This window comes from Vigna unguiculata, chromosome 1, assembly GCF_004118075.2.
Source record: "Vigna unguiculata cultivar IT97K-499-35 chromosome 1, ASM411807v1, whole genome shotgun sequence".
NCBI classification, from domain to species: Eukaryota; Viridiplantae; Streptophyta; class Magnoliopsida; order Fabales; family Fabaceae; genus Vigna; species Vigna unguiculata.
Window position 1 is genome coordinate 26,809,598 of NC_040279.1, and position 26,047 is coordinate 26,835,644.

The 26,047-nt window shown below is 31.2% G+C and overlaps 2 protein-coding genes across 4 annotated transcripts; both read left to right on the forward strand.

The window, feature by feature from the left end:
• The first annotated feature begins 1,053 nt into the window (after positions 1-1,053).
• On the forward strand, positions 1,054-5,316 carry LOC114190462 (alpha-L-arabinofuranosidase 1-like). Its single transcript, XM_028079359.1, has 17 exons — positions 1,054-1,236; positions 1,570-1,624; positions 1,738-1,937; positions 2,125-2,249; positions 2,428-2,578; positions 2,653-2,722; positions 2,838-2,983; positions 3,247-3,292; positions 3,398-3,450; positions 3,544-3,688; positions 3,781-3,899; positions 3,994-4,065; positions 4,155-4,258; positions 4,346-4,402; positions 4,505-4,703; positions 4,797-4,937; positions 5,060-5,316. Exons 1-17 carry the CDS (start codon positions 1,054-1,056, stop codon positions 5,156-5,158), a joined length of 1,965 nt encoding a protein of 654 aa, XP_027935160.1. The 3' UTR covers positions 5,159-5,316.
• Positions 5,317-19,639: 14,323 nt separating this feature from the next.
• LOC114187996 (alpha-L-arabinofuranosidase 1-like) lies at positions 19,640-25,528 on the forward strand. 3 transcript variants are annotated; one of them, XM_028076577.1, is made up of 18 exons: positions 19,640-19,924; positions 20,517-20,673; positions 21,141-21,195; positions 21,270-21,475; positions 21,649-21,764; positions 21,877-22,027; positions 22,260-22,329; positions 22,707-22,852; positions 22,940-22,985; positions 23,097-23,149; positions 23,245-23,389; positions 23,567-23,685; positions 23,811-23,882; positions 23,991-24,094; positions 24,199-24,255; positions 24,388-24,586; positions 24,787-24,930; positions 25,035-25,528. In XM_028076577.1, the coding sequence occupies exons 1-18, from the start codon at positions 19,914-19,916 to the stop codon at positions 25,128-25,130; spliced, it is 1,947 nt and encodes a 648-aa protein (XP_027932378.1). In that variant the 5' UTR covers positions 19,640-19,913; the 3' UTR covers positions 25,131-25,528. The 3 variants fall into 3 exon arrangements, with proteins under 3 accessions (XP_027932378.1, XP_027932455.1, XP_027932300.1); XM_028076654.1 differs by lacking the exon at positions 20,517-20,673; XM_028076499.1 differs by lacking the exon at positions 19,640-19,924 and having other exon boundaries at positions 19,965-20,673.
• The last annotated feature ends 519 nt before the right edge of the window (positions 25,529-26,047 follow it).

Genomic DNA, 26,047 nt, shown 5'->3' on the forward strand with positions numbered 1-26,047 from the left:
GAAGAAAAATATATTTTTTTATCGAGACTAAAATTATAAAAACTATTTTACAGATATAAAAAACATATCTGAACAAGAAATGGTATCCTTGTGTCATTAATAGGTTGGATGAAAAAAAAAAACTTTTTGAGAAAAAAAAAAGGAACTACACATACTTTAAAACAATATTATCTTTCATGATGATTTTCCTAATTATTTAGAACAGATCTTTAAAAGTTGTAAACATATTTGCTGAGTTCTAATTATCTGCCTTTTAAGATTTTATATACAAATAAGAAACGACAAACTTTCTTTATCCTAACTTGGTAAACAAACTGCACAAGTACAAATAAATAAATAAATAAATTAATTAATTAATAAAAAATAATGATATAATTAATTAAAGAATATTAATTATAGATTTTTTTTACAAACTTAATAATTAAAAAAATGAGGGATTAATTTATATTATTTATTAAAACTTAGTCAAAATAATAAAAGTTGTAGATATTAATACATAATTTAGTGGGTTTTAGTTATGATTTTATAATTTTCAGAAGATGTGTTAAAAGGAATGTTTCAAATAATGCACAAATCTGTAACCAGCTCTTCATACATTAATTAATTCCTTATTCTTGATAATAATACTTTATATTTTTTTATATATCAATATAAGACATTTTTATATTTTATACTATTCATTCTGTTGTCCATTCAAAATTGCCAACAACAGAATGTTTCTATATTATCAATAAATTAAACCTTTGTATATTGGGATTAAAGTTTACTTTGTAGTACTTATGCAATAAAGTTATTAGTTTGATATGTTACTTTGATGAGAAGGTGACAATAAATATATAATAATAAGAGATTTGTTACTGATAGTTGTATATTTTGTTAAAGTGTTATAAGTATTATAATTTTCTTAAACTATTTAAAGGATTTAAAGTTTTTCCTTCCTGGCATAATAGATAAGCATGATAATTTATTTTTCCTTTTATAGGTTTTTTTCTTGCTTATAAATATGGTCTATTTGTTAGACAATAATGTATCATCATATAATATTTGTTAAGAATGGCGTCTTGTTCTTCAAAAGCTTCATTACATGTCATGTTCTATTTCTTATTCGCCATTTATTTTCTTAGTTTTGAGCATTGCTGTGTTGATGCAAACTCAACCCTAATTGTTCATAATGCTACTACTGTTTCGTCAAAAACAATTCCAATTCCTGACACTTTCCTTGGAGTATTCGTTGAGGTACTTTTATATATATATAAAGATGGTCATGATTACACTTTCCTTGCATCTCTATGTTTTATTTTGTGAATTATGTCAACTACCTCTGTTTGATTTTTAGTTATATAATTACTTATGTAATCGCATACGAATTAAATTTTCTGTATAAGTTAATTATTATGTTTATTAACTTATATATAAACATATACAATTTTTAGTTTAAAACTGAATTTTTAACTATCAAGAAACTTTTAAATAAAAGATTAGTTATAACAAATCTAATACATACAAGAAAAAACCAATTGCATTTGAATTTCCTAAAAGTAACCAATTTCATTGAAATTATTTTTGCAGGAGATTAATCATGCTTGTGCCGGAGGACTGTGGGCAGAACTTGTTCGCAATAAAGGTTATTTCCTTAATTCTAAGTTTTCTTAATCTTGTTTTTTCATTCCATATCGAAGTAAATTAGATTTCAGTATATTTTAACCGATTTTTGAATTTTTCTGCTAATAATATTAGGATTTGAAGTTAGAGGCCCGAACAATACCTTGAATGTTTGGTCAATTATAGGAAATGAATCATTCATTTCTGTATCAATTAATGATAGCTCATGTTTTGAGCGTAATAAAGCTGCATTACAAATGGAGGTGCATTGTAATGATAAGAACCCTTGTCCAAGTGGTGGCGTTGGTATTTCTAACCCTGGTTACTGGGGCATGGTAAGCAAAATTATAATATATATTTCATATTCACACATGCACGTATTTTTCTTAAAAAATAAAAAATGATATATTAACAAACTCACATAACATTGTGCTTTTATTTCCATAAGAAATTGAGAAAATGTTAATAGTTTATTGTATGAATGAATTTTTGTCGTTCTAAAACTGCTCCTTTCGTGATCAGAATATCGAGCAAGGAAAAAGGTATAAGGTGGTGTATCATATTAAATCAGAAGGAGAGGAAGGAGACTTTAATTTTCAACTTTCATTCACAGGTGTTGGTGTTATAGAGGTCTCATCAAATATAACGTAAGTTGATATTTTCACATAATTAAAAGACATTGTTGAAATTATTGTCGGAGATCACACTTAAAATCAGTGGTACAAAAGATAATTCCAATCTTATTTTACAAAACTTATCGTATCATTCGTGATTGAATCGTTGAAAATAAAAGTGAAGTTAAAAATATTTGTTGTGATGGTTCAGGCAAGTTCCTGAAGATGGAAAATGGAGAAAGGTGGAGACAGAGGTGGAAGCAAAGGCTACGAATCACTATTCAAGTCTTCAAATAACGACAAGCAAGGGAGGGAGTTACCTGTTTGACCAAATCTCAGTCATGCCATTGGACACTTACATGGTTAGTAATTATTAATCTATTTTGTTTTATTCTTCTTTTTCTTCACATGAATTAAATATCTTCTCTTCAAACAGGGTCATGGCTTCCGAAAGGATCTTTTTCAAATGGTGGCAGATTTGAAACCAAAGTTTATGAGATTTCCTGGTATGTTCAGATTCTATGTGATTTAGATATATATCGAGGTAGCAATATATAAGATTCACTTAATAATTATAAAATGTAATTAACTCTGTTTATCCTTGTCCATTGCATTAATTAGGTGGCACCTACGTTGAAGGATATCATCTGCAAAACAAATATCAGTGGAAAGATACAATTGGAGCATGGGAAGAGAGACCAGGTCACAACAATGATATTTGGAACTATTGGAGTGACGATGGAATTGGTTATTTGGAATATCTCCAAGTGAGTATTTATTATTCTTGGAAAATAACATTTTGATAATTAAATTTTGAAAATTTTCTTCTACAACTTAATATCTTTTAAATAGTTTTGAAATATAAAAAAAAATAAAATAATGAAAAATTATTTAGAAAATGTTATTTGAGATTATAAGAGAATTGTCAAAATTTAGTTAAAAAATCAATTTTGATTGTTTTTTTAAAACTATGATTAAAATTTTCCTACTTTATTTAAATAAATATAATGATTTAATATTTGTTTTGCAGCTAGCAGAGGACCTTGGTGCATTGCCCATATGGGTGTTCAACGCTGGTATATTATATAGATGTTCTTCTTGCCATAGCTCAGATTCATTCCCAACAACATAAATTTTTTGATTTTATCTTTGTTTTCTAACTAATTGTGTTTCTGATTTAGGTTTCAGCCGTAATGAACAAATTAATCCATCAGATTTGGGACCTTACGTGCAAGTATAATTTTCTTCTGATACTCATTTCTTTTTGGTATTCTTGAAACTGTATATACAATTGAGTGCTCATGTTTTGAAATCTTTGTATTAAAAGGATGCCCTTGATGGCATTGAGTTCGCAAAAGGGTCTCCTGAATCAAAGTGGGGTTCTGTTAGAGCTGGATTGGGACATCCTAAACCATTTGATTTGAGATATGTTGCCATTGGAAATGAAGATTGTGAATTTTCCAATTATCAAGGTATCATTCTATGACCACATATATGTCACGATTCTAAATTTATTGATTTAACTACTAAAATTTTTTATACTTTTTTTTTTTCTTTTTTGCAGCAAATTACCTTAAGATACATGATGCTATAAGATCTGCCTACCCAGATATTAAACTCATCTCAAATTGTGATGCTTCTGTCACACCATTAAAGCATCCAGCTGATTTGTTTGATTTTCATGTAAATATTAATTCTTGAACTTTCATTTGTTGCTTCAAATATTTGTGTTTTTTCATTTGTCAACTTATACTTCTCAATGTTTTGTTTTTGTTAGACTTACACAACCTCCAAAGACTTATTTTCCATGTCTACTCAGTTCGATCGCACCGCACGATCTGGTCCAAAGGTTTGATCAATTTTTAGTTTTAATGAACTCTATATTCATTGTTGATTTATGCATAGTTTGATATACGTGAATATATATAATGAATATAGGCTTTTGTGAGTGAGTTTGCTGTATGGAGAAAAGACGCTGGAAATGGAAGTCTCCTGGCTGCTGTGGCTGAAGCTGCATTTCTTATTGGCCTTGAAAAGAACAGGTTTAGTTCTTTTTTTTTCTTTTAATGTTTTTTTTTTTTTTTACATTAACCATATTCTAACATGTTTTTTTTATGTTTCTGATGCAGTGATATTGTCGACATGGTTGCTTATGCACCACTTTTCTCAAATATAAACGATAGGAAGTAATTTTCTACCATTTACCACATTTTTTATCTACCCAGAAGATTTTATTGGCTGGAATGTATAAGATGAGGTTGATGAAATTATTGTGTGTGATTTTTCAGATGGATTCCCGATGCAATTGTGTTCGACTCTTATCAGATGTATGGAACACCCAGCTATTGGGTGCAAAAGCTTTTTGTTGAGTCTAGTGGAGCAACATTTCTCCCCTCAACACTCAACACTACTTCATCTAATCAACTTATTGCATCTGCAATTAGTTGGAAAGATTCTACAGAGAATAAAAATTACATAAGAATAAAGGTAAGATTCTGAAACAATATAAAAACATGTCTTTAATTAGATTAGCTTTGATAAAGAAATGTATGTTTGAGTTGTTGAATTTGATCTGCACAGGTAGTAAACTTCGGAAGAGGCACAGAGACGATTGACATAAGCATAGATGGGTTCCCAGTGGGACAACAATTTGGTTGTACAAAGACAGTGCTTACATCAGACAACGTAATGGATGAGAATTCCTTCGCACAACCTACCAAGGTACCTTTGCTTTTTTCTCAAAACTCTGTTGAATACAAAAGCTAACATCAATTACTGACATTTGTTAATGATTTTTTTTTTAATGTGATTTATAATTTATGTTGTTTTCATTTTAAACGCAGGTGGTGCCACAAACGAGTTCGGCGGTGAATGTTGAAAGCAAGATACAAGCAATTCTCTCACCCTTTTCGGTCACATCATTCGATTTCTTAATTTTATGAAGATAATTACGACATAGATTAAGTCCGTTCCAGCGGAGAGAGATTTTATGCCCTTTTTATATTATCAATAAATTGTAATATATGGCCTATTCCTTTCGTTTCAAATATTTACGATGCCTCATTTTATTTCAATCCTCTTCCCTCCTTTTCTTTATCTATTGTCTCGGGCTTTTAAATAAGAAAAATATCAGTTATTAAAGCACAATTGCATTGGATTAAGTTAATTGTCGATCCATTATTTGAATTTTTTACTGATTTTTTTTTATTGCTCTTTTGTTGTACTTTCAAATCAAAATATATCGATGATCATTAAATTTAAAATTTTAAAATATATTAAAATTATCTTTAAAGTATTAAAATAATATGTTTTTAATATTCAGTAAAAAAACTCAACAGATATATTGGAATCTAATATACATTCAAACGAATGTTATTTTTTAATAGTTTCATCGGTTTAGAATTGTCAAAAAGTTAAGTGTCATAATTACTTAAAATATTATATCAGATTTTGTTTTATCTTTGTTTTCACAATTTTTATACAATGAACTATCTTAATTTATTTTTAATTATTATATTATGATAATCAAATTATTATTGTCATTGGTTTAATAAGTTATTACTTTTTTTTCATAATTTTGATTGAGAAATAGAAGTTTGAAGTTTCAAGAAGAAGGAAGTCAATTATGGGAGGTTTCGTTTAACAAGAACTTATGCATCTAAAGGTCTAATCCTTATTAACTTTTATAAAGAGTTTAAATAGTAACATACATCGAACAATCATGATAAGAAAATGTTTTATTAGCAACCAATTGTAATGATTAAAAATTATTAATCACTTTAGTGACCATTTTAGATACAAATTTATAAAGTATAAAATTATTAATTACTGAAATAGTAACTATTATGAATAAAAAATTATAATTGATCATTAAATTGGTCTTTAAAATTAGCTATCATTGTTTTGGCTATTAAAGAAGATTGGTCACTAAAAATTAGCTCCCTCGATTTTGGCTACCAAAATGAATTAGGTTCTAAATTGGTCTCTAATTAATTAATGACTAATTTAGTGACCAATTATAATTATTTATTTATAAAAGTAACTATTTTAGTAACCGATAATTTTTTATTTTTTAAACTAGTATCTAAATTTGTTACTATAGTGACCAACAACTTTTGATAACTAAAATTAGTTAATAATGAAGCATACATTTTCTTGTAGTGAAGCTAGTAAGATAGATATATGTATTATTACATGAAGTTTGTAATGCATGTCTTGTGTGAGCTATAGCTTATCATATCATTAGCTCAATGAACTTTTACACATTGAGATATCTTTTGTAACCAAAATCGTAATCATAAAGGTATTCTAGAGATAAAATCAATCTGATTGATAAATTTGTAATATCATATACGTTTTGAATGACTAATGAAAGGATTTTTTTATATAAAAAGTTTATATTTTACAATACTTATATCAGAACATAAAAAAAAAACATAAGAAATTTGTTGTGATTTATAATATAATCATGCTTTTATTATTGTATGTTTTTGAATTGTTTTCTTATGAAGCGAAGATAGAGTTACAAAATATGTAAATTTTTCTTTAAAGATTCCATTCAAATAACACAACGCATGATCTACATGTTTGATATTGAATATTGAAGAAAATCCAAGAAAAATAAGATTAAGCATCGATTATCTTCGACAACCTAAATAAAGGATTCAAACTAAAAGTTGAAACACACATAAGCGCTTTATATTTTTCTAGTGTTCATAAGTTGCTAAGTATTATTTTGTGGTTGAGTTAAGTCTTTGCGTTTATTCAAAACGTGAAGTAACTTAATGACTTTAAATTATATTTTATATTAGCACTAGTGCAGAATGGGCTTTTTAACTCGCCTTATAGGCCTCGGTTACAGCGGGACCGAAGCCTATAAGGAGGCGGTGGCATTTTTGAAATTTTTCTCAGCATTTTGCCTCGGGTCCCAAATCAACCGAAGCATATAACCAGTTTTATGCTTCGGTTCTCAACCAACCGAAGCCTATAACCCATCTGTGGCCCCCAGATTTACAAAATTGCCACTGACAGCACACACTTTGGCCTCGGGTGTCAAAGGACCGAGGCCTATAACGGAAGATTTGGCTTCGGGTGGCGAAGAACCGAGGCCTATCGTTCTTTCTGCCTCGGGTGTTTACAGAACCGAGGCCATATCCTTTATTTATGTTCCCAAATCGCGCGAACCCTCACTGTTCATCATCTTCTCTCTCGCGAAGGGATCCCCCACCGTGCCCTCCGTCAGGCGACCTCTCCATCGCCGATTGCGCCTCCGTCCACGAAGTTTAGGTCGTCGGTCTTGCTCCGCCACCGAACAACAGGCGAAAAGGAGGCAGCCACCGTCGCGCCACCGTCGAAAAGGAAGCAACCACCGTCGCACCACAGTCCAGCCCTCGTTGCGGCCTCCGTCGCGCCACCGTCGCTCCTCTGTTGCGGCCTCCTGCGCGCCACCGCTGCCTCTGGTTGTGCGTACGTCGCGCCCTCCGTCGTGCATTCGTCGCCCCACTTCGCCACGGTTCCCCACAGCCACCACTTGGCGACAAACATTGCACTGCTGCTCCGTGTGACTGCTCCGGCGAGTATCTTGCGCCTCATTCGCCATTTCCAACCACCGTTGCACCGCCAATTCTGTCCGGGGTAAATTCAAAACGCGTTATTTTTTCTTTCGTTTTGTATATTTTTTTATGATTTAGGTAATTGTTTTGCATTTTGATGACATTTTTGGTTGATTTTTGCGTTTTTCTTTTGCTATTTTTACGGTCTCTTATTTATTTTATTACCTCTTATAGCTCTTGAAGACCTCAGTATCGTGGGTGTGCATCATCTTCCATTGTCATTCAATTTTCACACTCCCAGGTTCTTAATTCTATTATTTTGTAAGATTTTGTTGTTTATTATGTATTAGTAATATGTTATATATATATATATATATATATATATATATATATATATATATATATATATATATATATATATATATATGTGTGTGTGTGTGGTTTATTATTTACTTAAATATTTGTTTGATTTGTGAGTTAGCCTTAGTTTCCCGTTTGAGATTCAATACGAAAATTATGTATTGTTCCCGAGTTTTTATGTTGAAAAAACTACCTTTTTTTTTTAAAATTAGATATAAGGGGATACAATACTAATAATTTAAATGTATTGAATCTTGAATTGTCCGATTGGATAATTTAAGAAGATTAATCACTTTCTAGTAATTTATTAGTGCATATATATATATATATATATTTTAAAATAAAGATCTTAAAATTCATGAATATTTGTCAATTGTGTTTTGTATTGATCTTCGGGTGCATATTTGATTGTGGTTTATAATCACTTTCATTTCGTGTATCCTGAAGGCCAATGCGAAATGCTGGCAAAATTTCGTGAAATTTAAGATTTGTATTTTAAAAGTAATATGTACCAATAAAATAAAGAAAGTGAATCTTCTTAAATGGGATAGGGTCACACCTTCATTACGACATGAGCATTGATTCAAAGATTACTGAAATTAATCACACAATTTCAGTATGGATCGAGATTGGATTAATTTACCACGTATTAGCACTGAGTATGAGAATGGAGTAGAGGAATTTATAAAATTTGCGCAACGTTATGAGGGGAGAAGTGATGATGAGGTGAAGTTCAGATGTCCTTGTGTCAATTGTTTGAATGGAAGAAAATTGAATGCAACTCAAGTTAGGGAACATCTTATTTGTGATGGTTTCCTTAGAAGTTATACAATATGGACATGGCACGGCGAATTAATACACATTCCAACTGTTTCTCGGACTGAATATCTTGCTAATTCTTCCATGAAAGAGCGACAGGAAGAGCGACGGGAAGAGCGATGGGAAGAGCAATTTGAAGAGCAAGTAGAAGTAGAAGAAGACAATATGGAGGACATGATACGGGATGTTGGTGCAGAAGCTTTTGCACAAGCGCATGTGTATGAGACGATGTCTGCTGATGCGGAAACTCCGTTGTATGTTGGTTCAACTAAGTTCACGCGAATATCAGCGGTTTTAAGACTTGTGAATTTGAAAGCGACCAACAGTTGGACAGATAAAAGCTTCACAAAATTGCTCGTGCTCTTGAATGAAATGCTTCCCGAAGGAAATACTCTACCCACTCGAAACTATGACGCCAAGAAAATTCTTTGTCCGATGGGTATGGAGTATAAAAGGATACACGCATGTCCTAATGATTGCATATTATACAGAAAAGAATTTGAAGATTTGAAAAAATGTCCAAAGTGTGGGTCATCACGGTACAAGCAGAAAAGAAACAGTGAAGATAATGGTCAAATAGAGAAGGAAGGATCTGCTTTGAAAGTAGTCTGGTACCTTCCAATCGTGCCCAGACTTAAGCGTTTGTTTGCAAATCCTAAAGACGCTAAAAACCTTAGATGGCATGCAACTGAGAGAAGATGTGACGGACTATGGGGCTGAATGATCTATATGGGTTTATAGACCCCCAACTCACCCATGAAGGCAACAAGTTTGATGACATCCAAGCATATGTGACCAAATGCTTTCAACGTGGAAAAGAAATTTATTTTGTCCCTTATGTTGCTGGGTAAGTCATTTTTGTTAACTTATGAATATAATCAGTCATTTTAATGCATACCAATGAATTTATTTTCTTATCAGGCGTCATTGGCAGTTACTTGTGGTTTCCCTAAGGGAGAACCTTGCTGTGTGGTTTTGCTCTTTGCATCGCCCTCCCCCCAACCATCTTAGACAAGTGATAGATTGGTAAGAACCTCAATATCAATCTTATGAATATGACATGTTATATAAAAATATCCTAACTTATTCCCTATATCATAGTTCAATTGCTGCACATAACATGTTGTTAGGGAGATCAACGGCTAAGGCAAAAGGTCTTGTATGGTGTTCTCTCCAGGTTTGATATTCCTATCCATATCTTCATGATTATTTACTTGATTTTCTTCCTTAATTAATTGTAACGTTGTTAATATAATGTAGTGTAATAGACAAACCGGCTCATATGAGTGCGGTTATTATATAATGCAATGGATGACAACCACTGTGCATGCTCGTATTACAACAAATTGGAAAACGGTAATATATATTTGAATTAAAATGAATACTTTGCAATATTTCCTTTTTATATACTAACTTAACTTAATCTATTATTTTGTAGACATTCAAGAGTCCTGCAGCAATTCCCGCAAAGTCCATCAAGTTTGGTAGGATAGCATGTGCCAAATATATAATTGAAATGTACAATACTATTGATTAGAACATGTATCTTGATTGTAAATGATTTGTAATTGTCTTTTAAATGAATTTGAATTGTGGATGTGTTTTAAAATATTTTGTTCTGGTCTATTCTGGTCTGTGCTGGGTGCTGAACAAAATTTGTAGGTTTAAATGTGGGAATAACACCAAAACAGAAACTGCATTTAAAAAAAAAACAGCATATAAGGCCTCGGTTCATACCAAAACCGAAGCAAAAAGCGTGCTTTTGGCCTCGGGTGCAACCAAAACCGAGGCCAAAAGGGTATCGAATTTAAAAAAAAAAAAAAAGCCCATATGGCCTCGGGTGCAAGCAAAACCGAGGCCAAAAGGGTATTGAATTTAAAAAAAAAAAGCCCATATGGCCTCGGGTGCAGTGAAAACCGAGGCAAAAGGCAGGGTCTATGGCCTCGGGTGCAGTGAAAACCGAGGCAGAAGGGGTCTCTGTGGCTTCGGTTCTTAACCGAGGCCAAAAGCTATGCTCTTTTGGCCTCGCCCCAATATGCTTCGATTCCCGAACCGGTGCAGAATATTAAAAACAACCGCTGCCAAAGGCCCTTCCTGCACTGGTGTAGAGTTCTTTGTTACTTGTTTTGAGGACGTAGTCATAGAAGGAGTTATTAGCCTAACCTTATTCTGGTTTGGTTATGTTCTGTTAGCTTAGTTGGTTTAGTTAGGTTTTCTGCTTCCTTTATATTCCCTTTTTGTAATTGTACCTTTTCTGATCAATCAATTAAAGAGTTTTCTTGTTTATGTAATATGGTATCAATAGAACAATAACTCTCTCTCTTTCTCTCTCTCTTCGTTTCTCTTTCTAGGTTTTCCTTTTCTCCGCTCTTTGTCCTTCTTTTTGTTCTTGTGCTTTTCTATGGGTTCCACTGTCTGTAACACCCCAATTTTATTGGATGTCAGATGAGTTATAAAAGAATATATACTTTTAGCAAAACGATTATTTTTGCACCGTACTAAAGAAAAACTTAGAATTTGGATTTATTAAATATCATAATTCAAAACTTCGATTGTCAAAACCTGTTCAAATACCAACGACAAATAAAATAAATTACACATCTTTAATATTTAATTTAAATAATTTAATAAAAACTAATGAAATCCCGAGTTCACCCCTTTCTCTCGTCAATCTACTCCATGCCCGAATCATCTGTATGGTCACCCGCTCCCATATCACACATACGTCATACGATCATCACACAAATAACAAACACATACACAACAAATAGGAGTAAGCTAACTATAAACAAGGATATATAAACAAAATTTAGGAAAATAAGACATTTCGAATAATATTAAACTTTGCAACCAAGTACTATACTTAAGCACCATAATCACAATCAACAAAATTTGCATTACCCCAAATATGACAACATTCAAAATTATGAATACCCCTGTTATCCCCACAAAATGAGTTAGATTTCAAGAACTTTTATAATTTATATATATATATATATATATATATATATATATATATATATATATATAATAAAATGTACTTTAATTATTTATAATATCAAAACCATATTATTTATATTACATTTCAATCAACACCTTTAAATTTCCAATCTAATATAAATTGGAATTGTAATTATAAAATATAATTACGTAACCACTCACGTAAAAAAAAACAAATAGATACCATTATGAATTATGGAAGGATATAAGTAGCACGCATCCCAATGACACCATAATAATACTTTAATGCACCTTAAACCTCTAGTGGGACCCATACGTATAAAAAAAAACCTATTAAACAAAAACAACCTTCTGAATACCATGGAATCCTATACCCCTCACGTGAAATAATTAAAGTTGGTTGTACCACACATTTAAAAACACCCACCATGTACCATAATATAAACACTCCAGTGTTGCACCATTTCAAAACCAAAGGACTCATTATGCAACTGGCGTAACCTAATCGTGTGGACTTAAGCATTGGCATCACACTCACATTAATCAAAAACGACCAAAGAATTTTTGAAACCAAAATGATGAAGTTCTGAAACCATTTTACATGAATTATGTGATTGGGTAATGAAACAAAATGCATGAGTCACACACTGCACCATAAAATACAAAGAGTAACTCTCTATGCATGCTATGGGTTTTTAAATGCTCATGCAACAAAGCTTCAAAGAAGAGTTGAAAAGATGAAACCCCAAACAAAACCTGTTGCATCCCAAAGTCATAAGAGAGGAAAACTAAGTCTCATGCACTACAAACAAACCACTCATGGCCCTATCATTCACCAACATCATGCTCACACAACATAAAACACGAGCTTGGGTTGATCATGCAAGGAGAACCCACCTCTACGTAAATTAGAGTGGATAAACATCCACTTTCTTGTTGCATATCGTAGCCCACCAATCACCAAGATTAAAACACAATTAGAGAGCAAAGGAACAGAACCCACAACAGGTACAATATCCATCATTACACCCGTTACCCATTCAACACCCAGAAAACTCTTAACAATACCACGCGTAGCAAGGAAACATATAATATTCTAGAATCTATGACAAGCATAAAACACAACACAGATCAAGGTCAAGCTTCCCCTACCTCATGAAGTAGTTCTTCCAACACTTCTCTCTTGTTGACTCACTTCTCTTCTCTACAGCTTCCCACGATTCCTTCTCTTGCCACTCTCTTTTTCTCTCTTTCTACACACTCAAAAACCCTAAAAAATGTTTCCTCTGCCGTCGTCACTCCACTCTTTAAGATAACCTTAACCTTCAAAAGTGTTTTTTTTTCTTTATGCTTATGGTCTCCCCAATTAACTAAAGATTTAGGATTTAAAAGACCCAAAGGTTCGGTGTTCCCTATTTTCATGTGGTAGCAGTGAGAAAATAATAATAATAAAAAGGGTTAAATATGTTTTTGGTCCCTTAACTTTCAGTGAATTTTGGAATTAGTCCATTTTGAAACTTTGGACCAATTTAGTCCTCCATCTTTTGAAATGCGTGAATTTAGTCCTTTTAATCAAATTTTGTTAAGTTTATTTGACATTTCAAGTGCGTTTCATAATAGTATTTGATTTAACATTAAAGCAAAAATGTGTCAAACAGTATAAACAACTCAAATACAATTCTGAAATGCGTACGAAACATCCAATAAACCTACCAAAATTTGATTAAAAGGACTAAATCCACATATTTCGAAAGATCAATGACTAAATTGGTCCAAAGTTTCAAAATGGACTAATTCCAAAATTTACTAAAAGTTAAGGGACCAAAAACATATTTAACCCTAATAAAAATTAAAAACAGCCACATGACCCAAACCCAAAAATAATAATTTAATTAAATCCCTAAAAAAATACTAATTTGATTAAATTAAAACAATTAAATCTGAACTAATTATGTCTTTAATGGCTAATCAACTCCCATAAATCCCCTTGTCTATGTCCAGATTCATAGAACTTATCCCCAACTTTTCATCTACTCAAATTTGTCCCTAAGGCAAAAATATAATATTTTATAATTTTATTCTAGCCAAGGTTCAAACCTACAACCTTCACATTACAAAGTATAATGCACAACCATTCAACCAATTCATATTTCATGATAATTCCTATACTTCTAGGATTATATTATCACTGCATATGGTCCCGCATATTATTAAAATAATAAAACAATTAAATTCACACACTAATAGTATCCATAAAACTCGAACCCAAATCTTCTCATAATAGTCAAGTACTTTCAACCACTTGAGCAAATACTATTCCTTATTTTCTCTCTCCACATTAATTAACTTAGGTATTTCCGCCCTTGTATTTATTAAATAAATATTTATTTATTTATTTAATTTTCCCGGATCTTACATTGTCGACACCAACAATTCATTCACCACTGTTAAAGAACCCCATCAAGATCCTACCCATCCCCTTTTCTTACACCATTCGTAAAGACCTGACCTTCTTCTTACTTCTTAATCCTTAGATAACACAAATTACATCACTTGGAGTCATGTGATAAGGGTTGCTCTCTCAGTCAAGAACAAACTTTCACTCATCAATGGAACCCTACCCCCACCATCGGACAATGATCCTTCTTTCCCAGCTTGTTCTAGGGGAAATAGTGCCGCCATCTCGTAGTTATACAACTTAGTTTCGAAAGAGATTGTACAAGCATCCTCTTCACTTCCACCGCTCATGAGATATGGAAAGATCTTCAAACTCGATTCTCTCGCAAAAACGGCCCTCGCATTTTTCAACTCCGATGTCATGTCCTGTCCTTACAACAAGTTTCTGATAGCGTGAGTACCTATTATCCAATAAAGATAGGTTTGATTTAGTTAGGTTTTCTGCTTCCTTTATATTCCTTTTTTGTAACAATACCTTTTGCTATCAATGAAGTATAGAGTTTTCTTGTTTCTGTTATAGGAGATTAAGACAAGACAAAAAATGAGTGATTTGTGTATTCATTGTAACAAAAATTTTATTTGTGTAGTTAGTGTCATAATTCATTTAATTCTTGAATCTCTTAAGTTATATTAAGGGATAATGAGAAAGTATCTTATATGTTTAGATGAACTGGAATAAAATTATTCTTTGTTGTTTTTGCATTGTTTATTCACTAGATGATCTAGAACTGGCCATTGTTAATTGTTTGAATTTCCATGAGTAGTTTAGGGCTTTCCAACATATCATGGTTAAAAATAATCGATATTTCCAAGTTTTTCAAGATTTCTAGTGTGGTGTAGAATGATATATGTTGTTAGCTCAAACTAAGATTAATGATGATAATTCTGTTAGAAATATACCATTTGTGTGGGAGTATACGAATGTTATTTTTGGATGGTATTTATATAGTATAAGACGAGAAGAGGTCACCTATTCAAGACAATATAATCATAGAATAACTACTCAATGGAATGTCACGTTTAAGACAGTATAAAACACTAATCAATATTAAGACATCTTGTACCTACTAATCCAGACCCCTCTAGGTAATGGGCTATTAGAGTACCGTAAATAAGACATTATTTACAAGGTACACATTATTTATTGATTATATTATCTTATTTATGCTCTGACGTATTATTGATTTGAATGTTGAAGTATCTTTGTAAGTACCCTAACTCATCACTTATATATGTAAAGAAGAAGAATGAGACATTACAAGAAAATGTTAAATTATTGACAAGATTTATCAGCAGAAAAAAAAACATCAATAATTTTGATTTATCAATGAATTTTACTGATGAATCTTAGAATTTTAATTATCGATAAAATATTTTTTAATAATGAAAATCTATCAATAAAATTTGTCGATAATATTTTTCAATAAATTATAATTTTTATTACTAACAAAAATATATGTCAGTAACAATTTATAATATTTACTATCAACGAATATTTTTGTTGCTAAATTTTGTCGATAAAATGAGTACCAAAGTTTTCGCGTTGGACTTTGATCGTTTCATGGTAAAATTATTCGGTAAATCCATCGATAATGGATTGTTTTTAAAGTTTGTCGATAATTGAATTTCTAAAAATATATTGTTAATTTACTTTTTATAAAATAGGTTGGTAAATTCATCGATAATCGTACTTTTTAAAATTTGTGAGTAAATCTATCAATAAACTGGACATCAATTATCCTACAAAATCTAACTATGTATTTGTTATAAATTAATTAGAAATGCTTAAAAGGAAAATGAGAAGAAGAAAGAGGAGGTGGATAAAAAAGAGAGGAAGTAGAGAAGAAGGAAGATGCGAAAAGAAGGTGATAATGACAATTGTGTAGGTGATACTGTGGAGGTGATATCGACAGACAACGACAATCATGAATGCAATGAAAGCAATTTTTGACGGAATTTCATTATTATAAAAGACTTTGTCTACTGATAGTTTTTTTTTTAGTGTACATCCAATTACAATTCTTTATTTTCATTTATGCTCAATGTTGCAATTTCTATCTGTTTAACTAAAAAAGTTGTGGTACCAATTACTTTAGAGGGTGAGAATAATGTATTTGTGATGTAAGGTTGGAATTGGTGCTTACTATATGTCAGATAATGTTATTATTTCTGCATGTTGCTTTGTATGCAAAGTTTTACTTTCAAATATATGTTTGTGCTTGCTGAGCTGGGATTTCTTGCATTTGTAACATGAGGCAAATTGATTTAGTTTCATGCTTCTCTGTCGCTTTTGTTGGACATTATATTTGTAGTAACAAATCAGAATATACTTTATATGACTTGGATAGAAGGTTTAATTAGTCAACAAAGCATTTTGCTAATTTTGGATTACGATTAGGACTACCATGGTGTTTTTGTTGTAGTTATGAGAACTTTATTTGTTATAGTTTGAAACATGTATTAGTTGGTTCATTAAGTTATTTAAAATTATTGTTTTATCTAAATCTGATGGAATTTTGAACACTTGCATAGTGAAAACAGACCTGGATTTGCTTGGATCCATGATGATAGGTAAAAAACAGTTTCTCTCTTTGCAATAATGAAATATACTTTCATTTGGTTATTTGCTAATCATAAGCTTTTTTTGTTTAACATGAATGTTATCGTTCTTATTTAAAATTTAAAGTGATCAAATTTCCACTGTCCTTGTTTAGAAGTTATGAATGAACTCCTATATGATTTTACTTAATTGTGTAAATTTTCTACGACTATATATATGTACTTGTTTGTTTACACGGTGAAAGGAGAATTCTTTATAATGCTTGATTTTTTGTTTTTTTTTTCTCCGAGAGCTACTACTACCTTGCTTCTAGTATTAGTTTCTTGACAAATTTTACCCATAAACAAAAAACATTTAAGTATTCAAAGCAATAATCATTACAATAAAACATAACTTAACCAACCAAATTATGATGGTTTAGTTGATTGTAACACGATACAAAAGATTAATTTTTTTTTTTTTAATTAAAAATAAAAATTATTTGTAACTTAGCAAATAATTATGTTATTGTGAAATTAATATTGGTTCAGCCGACACTAATAAGAATTAGTATCAGTATAGTCTGACACTAATAAAATTTGCTTTTGGATGTTAATAAAATTGATTTAGTATATCTAAACCAATGCGGGTTATTTTGTTTTTAAAATATTTGTGTTAGGCTAATAGAGTATGTTTAACGTTAAACGTTAAAGTTCACCGTGATACTAACTATTTTTAAGTTTTTTAATAAGTAAAATTATTTTCATTAGTGTTAGACTAACATCGATTTAGTCAAAACTAAGTAAAATAAATATTAAAATAAATAAGACTATTCTTCAAATAACTAAATATTGAAAATAAATATAATTATTTTTGACCAAGTTATCTTAATCTTATTTATTTCTAATATATTTATTTAAATTATGGTTCACTAATTAAGTGATAATTAATTTATATGTTATGAATGTTTACCAGTGATATATTTAAACCTTATATCTATTATTACAAAGTATATACTAGTACTAGAGGTAATTTTAGGTTTAGAATTTGTTGAGCTGAAAAAGGATGGTAGAGAAAAATGTAAAGGGTGCAGAAGGTATCATCATCATCCTATTTATTGTAAACCAGTAGATGCGTCCATCGTGATTGAGATTAAACCTTAGAAAGGAAAATACTCAAAATGTTGGACGAATGTGATGAACAAATGATGATGGAAAAACAATTTTGTAGTAAAAGAGTATAACAAAATTCCAAATCTTTTTTGTTCCTTTAAATGTGTCATTTTGTTTGGTAGATGTCCATTTTCAATTACATAAACCTTTAGCTTAATCGTGTATGTAAGGTGGGTTCTCCCAAATGGCCATGCCTACAGTGACTACTAGACCAACTCACATGCATACAAGACCACAATTTGTGAAAACGATGTCTGAGATTAGACAAAAACTGTTCTTGTTATCTTCTTCACGCTGTTTCAGACATGGAACCCTACACTGGTTGGCATGTATAAAATTGTTATTCATTCAGAATCATATATCATTGATGCTTAACTGGCAAGATGTACCATTTGTAAGTTTAGTCACAAGAATGAGTAGTCACAAGCATTTATCAAACACTTTGAAGTATATCAGCATCTTATTATTTTCCTGAGTTCATAGGAAAACACTCTGTTCACCTTTTTTAAACTACATCACAGTTTTAATCATGAATTTTAATCCAACTGTTAACCATTTTTAGGTATTGATCTCAAGTATTTAGATGCATCTCATGGTGCACTGTTGTACTGCTAAAGAAGAGGTTATTGAACTCAAAAATTTAACATTTTGAGCTTCATTTTGGAGTGAATAAGAAAAGGAATCATTTGAAAATAAATTTCAAGGTACTCGGCATAATGAGTACCTTGAAACTTTGTTCAAACAGATCTTCAAAAATTAAACAATTCACTTTTTTTTGACTGATTATGTACACCTTACACGACTTTGAAATTATATATATAAATATAAAAGGTAACATGTAGCATGTGACCTGTTTTTGTTTTATACACTTTTGAGATTACATACAATAGAAGTTACTCATAACAGTGACAAAAATTGAAAGGTGACCTGAAAAAATGAAGAAGAGGACAGAAGACAGAGCAAGAGATCAGAAAAATGGAAAATGTGACTATAAACTAAACAAAATTCTGTGTAACTATTTCTTTATGTTAAATAGACTAAACATTTAGTGTGTGTGTCACCATTTCGATGGATGTTCATTCTAATTTATGAATAACAAATATTTGAGGTTTGTCAGTGTTATACATACCCCTGAAATTTAAGCTTAATTCTAATTTGGTTGCAATATTTTATAAAATCCGTAATTGTGATTCTAAGTTTTTTTTAAACAGTTTAAATCTCTTATCTAATTATCTGTAACTTTGGATTTTAATTTTTTAACACAATTTTGATTATTTAAGTTTTAAATATTCACAACCATATGAAAAAATTCAGCTTCATCATCCATTGTTTTTGGGTCTATCAGAAAGAGAATGGAGAGAAACTTGACACCAGTAACTTCAAAAATGACAGTAATTGCAGTGGGAGGGACACCATCAGCTTACTCAATATAAGTAAAAACTCAAAAAAGTTAAATATCAAAATTACAATTAGTCTAAATTTGATTAGAAAACAATAGACATACCATTTAAACTTAACTTAAAATGTGTTGTTTTCATTCTTTTAGTTTTGGAAATGTATTTGGCTTTGTGTAAACGTCGGAATGATTTACATCAGAGATGAGAATAGATGCAATTTGGTGAGGAGATTCTTCAACCCAATACATTTCATCTAATGAAAAAGTAAGGGTTGGTAAGCTATGTGCTGCAGAATTGCAAATTAACTCTGTTTGAGAGTTTGCATGGATTGAGAGAAAGATGCCATTATCAGTGACAGCTCCTTTCTATCCAATTTTTATTTTATCAAGTCATATCAAATATGAAGTGGGTACTCCAACCAAATAACAAAAAGTTGGGAGATGTTGACCAGGTATTTGTATAAAGTCCTCATATTACCTACATGTACTTTGTGTAGATGCATGTTGATTTTTGGACAAAAATTTTAAATGTGGGTTGTTCATATTCGATCTATACAACCTACACTCTGAGCTGGTTTTACTTGTGGATTCTGCAGACTATGTAGTCACCAAATCTAATAATACAATTTTCATTATTTTCATTGGTTATATTTTATTTATGAATTGAGCAAATTATTGTTATGTAAGTAGATGTCAAAGATCATATAGCTGTATCCAGGCCAATTCGTATTACCCGCACTATATATACAGGTTTTTTATAGAAATGTTTTGCTTGTAAAACTCTGGTATAAGACAAACAATATGTCTCATGTGAAAATGTGATATAGATGAACTCAAAACAAAACCAATCAAGAACATAACTAAAAGAATGAATAAAAGTAGTATTTTCTATTACATTTCATACCTTTTCCTTTTAGGTAGTTTGGAGGAGCATATTTGTTAGGAATGTTCATTCCCTATATAATGTGACTTGTTAGACAAAAATCTTCACCACCACAAAATTTGTCACCAAACCTTTGCCAAAATGGTGTTTTTTTCTCTCAGGCCTTGGTTTGGTGTTATGCTCTATTCCCTCCTCATTCATTTTCTTTCGTTTCAACATTGCTGTGCTGATGCGAACTCAACACTGGTTGTAAATGCTTCCTTTGGTAAGGGGAATCCAAGGAGAATTCCTCAAAGTTTTCATGGAGTGTTCTTTGAGGTATGCAACCTTCCTTCTCCTCACAAGCCAATTATTCTTACTCCTAATAACATGGATGGTGGTGTTTCTTTCTTCTTAGTGTAGTTTAAGCTATTTTCCAAGCATAAACACATCATATTTCCCTTCCTACCAAGATCTGCCAATGACCCCCTTAAAATTTGACAGTTATCTGAAAGACTTGGTTTACGGCAAGACCTTTGATGCTAAACAGGTTTTTAGATAATGTACAATAAACTGTATGATATCAAGATATTGTATGATAAAGGCTACTCGTTTAACTTCATTGCAGACATGCATGACAATTTTTGGCTCTCATCATGAAAACCTGACTTTAAAATTGTTTGTGGATTGCAACAGACCAATCTCATTTATCATCCAAATAGAAAGAAAAAAAAGTAAAAAAAAAAAAAAACTAATCTCATTTCAATTTTTATAAATTCATCAGTTTCTTTGAATTTAATTTTCAGGAGATAAATCATGCTGGTGCTGGGGGACTGTGGGCAGAACTTGTAAGCAATAGAGGTTATTTCCAAATCTATAAACTTTTCTTTAGATTTCAGTATCTTTTTACGTATTTTTCTATTATTTTTCTTTAGGCTTTGAAGCTGGAGGACCAGACAACACCTTAAATATTTATCCTTGGTCAGTTATTGGAAATGAGTCATCCATTTCTGTATCAATAAACCATACCTCTTGCTTTGAGCGTAATAAAGCTGCATTACAAATGAAGGTGTATTGTGGGGGTCTCAAACCTTGCCCATATGGTGCCGTTGGTATCTCTAATCCTGGCTACTGGGGCATGGTAAGAAAAATCATATGTACTTCTCATTCACACACACATTATAACTTTTTTCATCATATTTTACTTCTGTTTGTGTTATGTAAGTTTAAATCTTTAACATATATAATAATGACAATGAAAAAGGCTCATATAAATCACACTGTGTTTACATGGAGTAGCTTTTTTATGTTCAGAATTTGGAGCAAGGAAAGAGGTACAAGGTGGTCTACCATGTTAAATCAGAAACAAAGTTTGATTTTCAACTTTCATTCACGGGTGTTGATGTTAAGACAGTGGCATCAAATACCAGGTAAATTCCTTTTTGTTTAGAAGACATTGTAGAGATTCTATAGCCTATGCTCAATAAGCCATAAATCCACATTTCGTATTGATTAAAATGACTCATACATGGTCCTTGACAGGCATGTTTTTGGAGATAAAAAATGGAAAAAGGTGGAGACAATAGTGGAAGCAAAACATACTAATCACTATTCATGTCTTCAAATAACCACAACCAGTGAAGGGACTTTCTTGTTAGACCAGGTGTCAGCTATGCCATTGGACACTATTATGGTTAGTAGAATAAACAATCACAACTTATAAATCAATAAATGAAGCTATTCATTACTTTAAGTTCATAGATTTAATGTTTATGTCATCATTTTAGTGCTTATTATTCTATAAAATTTCACCCTAAATTCTGGTATTTCGTCTAGTAATGTATGAGTAACTAAGCTTGGTACCTGACCATTTTGTTGTTACTGTATTATTGTTTTTCCTTTAAATCCTTTTTCTCTCGAAACAGGGCCATGGCTTCAGAAAGGACCTTTTTCAAATGGTGGCAGATTTGAAACCTAAATTTCTCAGATTTCCTGGTATGTCCAAACTGTATGATTAAGGTTTGCTATACAACTTCATATTGTTGTTGGGTACCTAAAGCTGAATTCTTACCTAAGTAACTCAATTGAGTATATTGATAAATCAACTTATGGATAATTATAAGTAATATAAAAAAGTTGTATCATGGTGAAAGATCTATACAAGGTGAAGTTATTCCCTCTCTATATTATTTCATATTCAAAGTGATATCATTAGGATTCATATCTTGAACCAACTAGTTCAAAGACACATGTGTCAACAAATATTGGTTTCTTCTCAACTCTTAGAACGGAATAATATTTCATTTTTCTAAACTTTGTGTAAAATAAAATCTATTAAGACCTAACACTATTTGTCAATATTACTGCATTAGGTGGTACGTATGTTGAAGGTGTTCATCTGCAAAACAGATATCAGTGGAAAGATACAATAGGACCATGGGAAGAGAGACCTGGACATTTCGATGATATTTGGAACTATTGGAGCGATGATGGAATTGGTTATTTTGAATATCTTCAAGTGAGTATATATCATTCTCTAACAACTATGATTAAATTTTCCCTACTTTAGTTGAATAAATATAATGACTCAATATTTCTTGAACAGCTAGCAGAGGACCTTGGTGCATTTCCCATATGGGTGTTCAACGCTGGTATATTATATAGATGTTCTTCTTGCATTAGTTCAAATTCAATCCCAACAACCACCACTATTTGAATTAATTTGTCTTTGTTTTCTATTTATTTGAATGTCTTATTCATAGGTATCAGCGTTCGTGAAGAAATTAATGCATCAGCCCTAGCTCCTTATGTGCAAGTACAGCTTTTTTTGTCTGCCCTTTTCTTCTTAGCATTTATGAATTTATATACACACACATATTTATTATTATTATGGAATTTTTGAATCAAAAGGATGCCCTGGATGGCATTGAATTTGCAAGAGGCTCTCCTGAATCAAAATGGGGTTCTGTTAGAGCTGCAATGGGACATCCTAAACCATTTGACTTGAGATATGTTGCTGTTGGAAATGAAGATTGTTGGCATTTTAATTATCAAGGTATGCAGTTTAATTGCTTTTCATTCTCTTTTGAGCACACACTTGTAAGCCATTCATGAAACTTCCTGTATGTTAATTGTAAAAACTTGTTTTCTATGACTCAACGCCTTTGATATTTGCAGAAATATAAAGATTGATGTATTAAACTATTAACACTTTTTTCTTATTTTATTCTAGGAAACTACCTTAAGTTTTATGAGGCTATAAGATCTGCCAACCCAGATATTCAAATTATCTCAAATTGTGATGCTTCTACTGCACCATTAAAGCATCCAGCTGATTTATTTGAGTTTCATGTAAAGATAACATTCTCACATTGTTTCTTGAACTTTTATTTTGTTGATTTTACTTTAGCAAGTGTATTGATGTTCTTTTATTTGGTTTTCAAATTATCATCCTTCTTACGTTTTACTTTTATTAGATTTATACAGACTCCAATGACATGTTTTCTAAGTCCACTCAGTTCGATCACACATCACGAGCTGGTCCAAAGGTTTGATTAATCTTGATTTTTAATGAACACCCTTCTAATTCATTACTTATGGATTGTTAAGTTATGCATTGTCTGTTATGTGAGTACTCAATATATATGGTTTTACAGGCTTTTGTGAGTGAGTATGCTGTGTGGAAAGAAGATGCTGCAAATGGAAGTCTTTTGGCTGCTATAGCTGAAGCTGCATTTCTTATTGGACTGGAGAAGAACAGGTACTCTATAGCCTTTTTTTTCATTGTATATTGGTTCCGTTTTATGAAGGTTTTTTAACATTAACCATACAAAGTTTTTCATTTATATTATTTTTCTGATGCAGTGATATTGTCCAGATGGTTTCTTATGCGCCACTTTTCTCGAACATAAATGACAGGAGGTGATTTTCTCGTACTTTTTTTCTGTGAAATCTTCTAAACTTAAGGCACTTCGAAAATTTCTTGTGATAAACTATTTGTAGACTCCAACATGATTCTCAGTAACATGAGACTGTGTAAATGTGTCATTACAGATGGATTCCCGATGCAATTGTGTTTGACTCTTATCAGCTCTATGGAACTCCTAGCTATTGGGTTCAGAAACTTTTTATTGAGTCCACTGGAGCAACATTTCTTGACTCAACACTCTTTACATCTTCATCTAATAAACTTATTGCATCTGCAATTATTTGGGAAAATTCTGCAGAGAAGAAAAACTACCTAAGAATAAAGGTAAGAGGTGCCCTTTTCGACTAAATTGAAACTGATATTGCTATATCCAAAATGTCCTTGAACGTGAAAGACTACAAGCATATCTTTGATTAGATTAACACCAACTGATTTTCTTATCTTTGATCAGCATTTCTATTTGCTGAAGCTGCTTTTCACTAGCACTATATTCACTAGGAGTTATTGATTTTTATTTTGTACAGGTAGTAAACTTTGGAAGCGCCTCAGAGAGCCTTGGCATTTATATAAATGGGTTGAATTCAAATGTGCAACAATTTGGTTCTACAAAAACAGTTCTTACATCAACCAACTTAATGGATGAAAATTCCTTCTTGGACCCCAAGAAGGTACTATTTGGCTTATTAGTACTTGCTATATTCATTACATAGTTATCAGGCCATGTAAACTAATTCATGTCATTTATCATTTGTTACCTTCATCTTAAACACAGGTGGTGCCACTAACAAGTTCACTAGAGAATGCTGACAAGTACATGAATGTTACACTCTCTTCCTATTCAGTGACATCACTAGATTTGCTAATATGATCAGAAGCTAGTCACAGCATAGGAATAGTTTCACTAAAACAAAATGAAGACAATATTTTTTATAATATTATCAAGATATGTGATATATTGTCAAAGAGTGGCAAATGTTATGTGGCCTTTCCTTTCTCCCAAGTTGTGCTGCATTGGACCTGATATTCATGGAAGAGTTGAACTAGTGGAAATTTATCTGGAATGTTAGACATAAATTAAACCTGGAAACCTAAACTTGTTGGTATGAACAAAAAATATATACAGATAGCGATTGAAAGTAGAACTTCATCCATATGTCAATGATGCTTAACTGCCAAATGATGTACCATATATAGTTGAAATCAATGTTCTGAGGTATTTGTTTAGACATGAGAATTTATCAAATCTATGATATTGTTTATTGGCTACTTGTTAGTATCTGCAACTTTCTTTTTTTTTTTTGTGATAAAAAAAAATACTTCGTTCACCATCTTTAAACTACCTGATAACCCTATGGCATATTGGTGAATATTTTTCTTTTTCTTTTTTTTTTTTAATTTACATGTTCACCATAGTTTGACGAAAACTTATTTGAACAAAAAGAAAAGGAAATCCTTAAAAAGATGTTGGGCATGAGGATTTTTGCATAAATACTTTTAAGATAGAGAAATAGAAAAACATAATATGAACTTTATAATAAAGTAAAATTATATATATATATATATATATATATATATATATATATATATATATATATATATATATATATATATATATATGTTTGTGAGACTTTTAAATGATTACGTAATCACTAATGTTTAATTTTCGTTGTTTTTGAAATATATATATAAATATATGTTATATATTATTCTGTCATTCTAAAAATAAAATAAAATAATTCTGATAACGCATCAGCATAAAAGAATATTAAGCTCTTTAATAAGCAA